At 57.6% G+C, this 6,000-nt stretch overlaps 1 protein-coding gene across 1 annotated transcript in view; it reads left to right on the top strand.

The window, feature by feature from the left end:
* Positions 1–2,733: 2,733 nt before the first annotated feature.
* INTS1 (integrator complex subunit 1) overlaps positions 2,734–6,000 on the top strand; it is a gene marked incomplete at its 3' end in the record, with an annotated part of 28,503 nt that continues 25,236 nt past the window's right edge. The window contains exons 1-2 of the mRNA XM_082857089.1: positions 2,734–3,051; positions 3,633–3,923. Coding sequence (XP_082713215.1) covers positions 2,994–3,051; positions 3,633–3,923 — 349 coding nt within the window. The 5' untranslated portion in view covers positions 2,734–2,993. The remainder of the gene's footprint in view (positions 3,052–3,632; positions 3,924–6,000) is intronic.

The following is a 6,000-nucleotide window of genomic DNA, read 5'->3' as shown; positions in this document are numbered from 1 at the left end:
ACCATCTCCATCACCATCATCCTCATCATCACAAACCACCATTGCCATCACCATCACCACCATCGCCACCACCATCATCACCATCATCATCACCATCACCACCATCGCCACCATCTCCATTACCATCATCCTCATCATCACAAACCACCATTGCCACCACCATCATCACCATCACCACCACCATCATCATCACCACCATCACAATCACCACCATCATCATCACCGCCATCACCATCACCACCATCATCATCACCGCCATCACCATCACCACCATCACCACCATCGCCATCACCATCATTACCATCACCAACATCACCATCACCACCACCACCATCACCATCATTACCATCACCATCACCATCACCACCATCACCACCACCATCACCACTATCACCACCATCTCCATCACCATCATCCTCATCATCACAAACCACCATCACCATCACCATCACCACCATCACCATCACAATCACCACCATCACCATCACCACCATCGCTACCACCATCATCATCACTGATTCTGGCTCAAGCCATCCAGGGCGCTGAAACTGAGCTGGTGAAAGTTTGAGGGGGAAGAAGACATCTGCCCAGCCTCAAGGCGTGTCCCACTTATCTCTCATGCACCTCTTTGCTACAAAGGCAAAGTGGTAACTTGACAAAGGACAAATCCAGCAGGCACCACCTTAACCAAGTAATCCAATTAACTTTGCCAGTAATGGGCTTAATTAACATCATGTAGCTCCTGATAAGATGTACAGAGAAGAATTTAGCATCACCACGACATTCCTGCCAAAAGTGCATAACCTGGACCTATTCACGAGGCCGCATTGGACAAACCCGAATTGAGGGGAATTCTGCAGAATAGCAGTCCTGGACGAGGAGGCCTGTCAAGGTCGTGAACGACCAAGGAGGACTCAGGGACTGCTGTAGACGAAAGGGTCTCTGGGACGTATGACAACGGAGTGCACTGCAGGGTCCTGGATGGCCTCCCACCATAGGGGTATTATAGGAGCAACTGACAAAATCTTTTTTAAAAAAAAATTTATTTATTTATTTGGTTGCACCAGGTCTTTCTTGTGGCAGGCAGGCTCCTTGTTGTGGCTTGCCAGCTCCTTAGTTGCAGCACACAAACTCTTAGTTGCAGCACACGGGATCGCGTTCCCTGACCAAGGGTCAAACCTGGGCCCCCTGCATTGGGAGCATGGAGTCTTACCCGCTGTGCCACGAGGGAAGTCCCGACAAAGTCTTAATAAGGCCTTAGCATAATGAAGAGTATTGTTTTGATGTTAATTTCTTGATTTGATAATTGTACTGTTGTTGTTACATAACAGAATGTCTTATTTTTAGAAAATATACACTCAAGAATTTAGGAGTTAAGGGGACTCTTCTGCAATTCTTAAACAATTCAGGAAAAAAATCCGAACGGAGAGAAATGAATAAATCAAAGATAGTAAGATGTTAACCTTTAGGGTACAGGGTGAGGGATATATGCGAATTCTTTGTACTATTCTTGCAAATTTTCCATAGGTTTGAAATTATGTCCCCAAAAGGTTTTTTAAACCTTAGTGACCTACAATAATAACAATCGCGGTTTTGCTCGTCTGCAATTCGGGCAGGGCTGTCTCTGCTCCACGCTGCGATGGGTGGGAGAGCTTCCAAGATGGCGCGCTATCCTGGCTGGTGGCTGGTGGGGGCTTCAGGGTGGAGAGAGGACGAGGAACACATTCCCGAAGTCGGGCCCTTCTGCACGCCAGGCTGCAGGCAAGCACGGCCTGAGCTCTTGGGCCGAGTCTCAGTGGCTGGAAGTCGGTGAGGCCGCCTGCCCTAAAGCCTCCGGTTGGCCCGCGAGCGTCACGCCCAGACACACGTCACCCGCTGCAAGTTTTCACCTGGGCCCACCCCGCCTTCTCCCTTTAAAGCGCAGCGCTTTCTCCCCGCCTCAGTCGTTACTGAGCAAAATCCACTTCACAGCTTTGGCCCACGTCCGGCTTCGTTTGTCTGTGATGCTGCCTTTCTGACGCACTTGCTCTGTGAGGAGCACCTTGCCCTTCGCGCAGGGACCCCGCTCCGCTCTGCAGGGACCCATCGGGGCTGCCCTCGAGGGAGGCTGCCCGCTGCAAGTGGCGGGGTGCAGAGCCCCGGGACGGCATGAAGACCCCCAGTAAGAGGAAGACGCGAGGGTCTGAGCATGGACCCCAAATCCTCTGCCACCGAGCAGACCTGGTGAATATCACCGTGACCCACTGCGCAGGCCGGCAAACTGAGGCTGATGGATGCCCTCCGCGCTGCTCTGATGAGGGCCTGGCCTCACCTGGGCCCCCGCCCTTCTGCCGGCTTTGCCCGCTCGCGGCTGCTGGGCTCCCTCCTTGACCCCACCAGGGGACCCAGAACCTGCCCTTTTACCCACAAATGGGAGAGGACTCTAAAGTTCCAGCACGTAGGGGTTAGCATCCGAGGCCACCCTTCCTGGCTGTCTGTCCTTGGGCACGTCACTTTCTAAGGTCAGCCTCACCTGCAGGAGGGGGTGACAGCGTCCGCCTCGCCAGGTAGAGATCAGCGGCTGCGAGGCCCCGCCGGCCTCCCGCCGCCAGAGAGCGCTGCAGGCCCCGCGGACCCTCTCGCTTCCTCGCCGTTCCCCCCAACCCCCGCCGCGCTGTTTTGCTGCCGGGTGTTCCGGAAGTCGGGCTCCGAGGGCAGCTTCCGGTTCCGGGGCGGCCGTGGCGGTGGCGGGGAGCCGGTGCGATGGGCCATCGCTGGAAGTGATTGGGCAGCGGCTGCTGGCGAGACAGACCCTCCCGGGGTCCGAGGCGGGGAGGCGGGGTCGCGCGGCCCCTTCGGGAGTGGCTGCGCGCGGAGGGGCTGGCCGTTCGCCCCGAACCCCAGCCCCGGACGGTGGATCCGAATGAATGGGCGAACGGTGGACGACTGACTTGCGCTGGTCTTCTCCCGAGTGAGGCGTCGGCAGCGAGCAGCGGCGAAGGGACGGGGACAGAATGAACCGGGCCAAGCCCACCACCGTCCGCAGGCCCAGCGCTGCGGCCAAGCCTTCGGGTGCGCGACCTCTCCCGGCGGCGCGGCTTCGGGGCTTCCGGCCTGGCTCCTCTGTCGGGTCGCGGCTTCGTTACTCCGAGCCGAACGCGGTTTCCAGGAATGGGGTCTCGAAGGGCAGCCCTTGGTCCCGGCGGCTCTGGGAGTCGCGAGCCGTGAGGAGGGGGCAGCACAAACACAGTGGCTAAAAGCAGGCTGGAGCCAGACTGGCCTCAGCCCCGCGCTTTGCCACTCCAAGCTGTGTGGCCTTGGGCACGTTACTTAACCTCTCTGTGCCTGGCTGTCCTCACCTGTAAAGTGAGAGTAATGCTGCCTGCTCCAGAAACTCGTTGAGGGTTAAGGGGACTGACACTTGTCCACAAGAGGTGGCCTGGTCTGTAGTAAGCTCCGTGTGGCTGGCTGTCTTTGCTCCCGTCATACGGTCCCAGCTCTGCCGCGGACTTGCTGGGTGACTGGTTTCTTGCCTCCCCCAGCCCTTGTTTAATCCCCTCGGAAATCACAGGAGGTTGGAGTTGGTCTCGGACACCCCTTCCACCTCGGCCACTGTGTGAAGGTGCCCGTTTCTCCATGTCTCTTCTCTGCAGGGCACCCTCCTCCAGGAGACTTCATTGCTCTGGGCTCGAAGGGTCAGGCCACTGAATCGAAAGCGGCATCCACCCTGCTGAAGCCTGCCCCTTCCAGCCTGCCCTCGGAGCGCAAGCGGGATGCTGCGGCTGCTCTGGCGGGCGCCTCGGCCCTGACCGGGCTCACCAAGCGCCCGAAGCTCTCCTCCACACCCCCTCTGAGTGCCCTGGGACGCCTGGCTGAGGCCGCAGTGGCAGAGAAACGTGCTATCTCTCCCTCGATTAAGGAACCGTCTGTGGTCCCGATTGAAGGTAAAGTCAGCCCCTGACGTCCCCCAGAGAATGTAGCCCACGCCTTGTCTGTGCACCAGGGGTTTGGAACGACCACTTCCGGCTTAGCCCTGTAGGTGGAGTGTAGGTCCTTTGGAGCATGGAGGACAGGAGTCACCTGCAAGTTCGTTTTTCAAAGCACCTCTCGTAAGGGTGCCTTCACCCCACTGTGCTTCAGATTCTGTGACAGCGATGGGAAGTGCTTGCGTCGCTCAGGGCAAGACGGCACAGGAGGTCTGGGGCCCGAATGGGCTGCTGCCACGTAGCGGGAGCAGCGTTGACGGCGCGCATCTCGGTGGCCTTCTCTCTGAAGCAGACAGGGCATGTGCCAGGGCCTCCTGGATTGGAAAGCCTTGTACGGATTTCCATTGTCCCAGCTCCAGAGGCTGATGCACTCCTGGGGGCCGCCAGTGCCTGCCCTCTGGGAACGGGCTCGCTCCACTGTGACAGGCTCTGCTCTGAGCATGGGGGGTACAGGGCAGCGCACCCAGACAGGTGCTGTTCTCGTAGCCTGTGCGTCTCGTGAGGACCCCTCTCCCCCCGGGATAAGGAGGTTTGTGTTGCCTCCTCCTTTCTCCCGGCTCCTGACAATGAAGGCCTTACCTCCCTGCTCTTATTCTCCTAGCTGGAAAGGTCATACGACAGCGTTAAAGACAGATTATAGCTGATCCACAAGCCCGCTGTTTACACGAGAGCTTTTAATTTTGTGTGCCCCTAATGTTCCCTTACTTTTCTGTACCATCTTTTCGTTGATTATTTCTAGTGGCCCCACGATGCCCTGTAGATCAGGTCTGTTAAACATCACACCAGTCCCAGGTGTTGAGCGTACAGGTGCTCACGGGACAGCCTCCGGAGAGGGAAGGCCCATCAGGGAACTGTAGCGTGAAATTGAGCCTGAAAGGCTGGATGGGATCTTAACAGGCAGTGCAGGCTGTTGGAGGAGAAACCACTGAGGGGAGGTCCGCGTCCTGGAGCGGGACCTGTGCTTGGGGAACAGGGCACGCAGTGGCCAGAGCCGAGGCGGAGGACGGGGCTGGAGCAGTGCTTTGGGAGCTGAGTCAGACCTTCGGTTCAGGGCCCTCCCCTGGTGGCTGGTGCCCGTCAGGCCTGGAAGCGCTGGCGGGGCCGAGTCCTGACTCAGGCCACGGCCCTCTGCGCGGCTGGCTGTGCTTCGGTATTGTTTTACCATTGCGTGACTCCCAGAAAAGGTGGCTTGAAGGTTGGATGGAATGCGATTCTGAAGAGCACGTCCAGAACGATAGCGTATTTTACAAACACCTTCAGCAGAACGGAGAAAAGGCTGCCTGAGCTACTTATAGCACGTGGTGCTTGGGGCATCTCCACGGCCAGGACGTTCCGTAGCTCTGGCCCATGTTTCCTGCCTATCTGTCATTTTCCCCGGCACATAGAAGGCGCCCAGGGGCTCCTGTTGAATTCTCTGTGTTCAGTGCAGTTAAGTTAGAAATCAGCAACAACGCCTCCTTCCATTGTTTGGGTATCTAAAAACACAATCCTAAAAAACCCCTTGGGAAGTGAGAGAATAGGTAGAACGGAACAGTCCCAAGCGCAGCGCAGAGCAAACATGGGTTGGAGCCGAAGCCCGGCCGAGAGGGACCCTCAGACGAGCGGGGACTCAAGTGCGGGCAGGGGCTGCGCCGGAGCTGCAGTTCCCATCGGAGAAGGAAGGTGGGGGACAGGACGCGCGCAAGGAAGTGAAGAGGAAAGGAGTGGAGAGCAGAGCAGAGGGCAGCTGTGTAGGAAGAGGTTCGAAGCCCCCAGTGGGTTCCTTGCAAAGACAGAGCAGAAAAGCCTCTGCGGGACAGACCCAGGGAGGGACGGCAAGAAGCGGCCACGACAGAAGAGAAGGAAGGCTGCGGGTGCATCGTGCTGGCTAACTTAAAAGCTTAGAGAAAATGTCCAACTTGTAGGAAAGTAGGTGTTGCAAGAACAGATCACCCTGGGGTAGCCGTGTGGGTGTGGCGAGAGGGCCGTGGTGGCACCTGGCTAAGGCCGACCCTTCGTGGTTTTGGTCGTTCCCGCGGGTCGGGGCAGCATCTGC

This window comes from Leucopleurus acutus (genome assembly GCF_964270905.1).
Source record: "Leucopleurus acutus genome assembly, chromosome: 16".
Taxonomy (NCBI): Eukaryota; Metazoa; Chordata; class Mammalia; order Artiodactyla; family Delphinidae; genus Leucopleurus; species Leucopleurus acutus.
The sequence above is the reverse complement of the archived record's forward strand: the minus strand, read 5'-3'. Positions and strand labels throughout refer to the sequence as shown.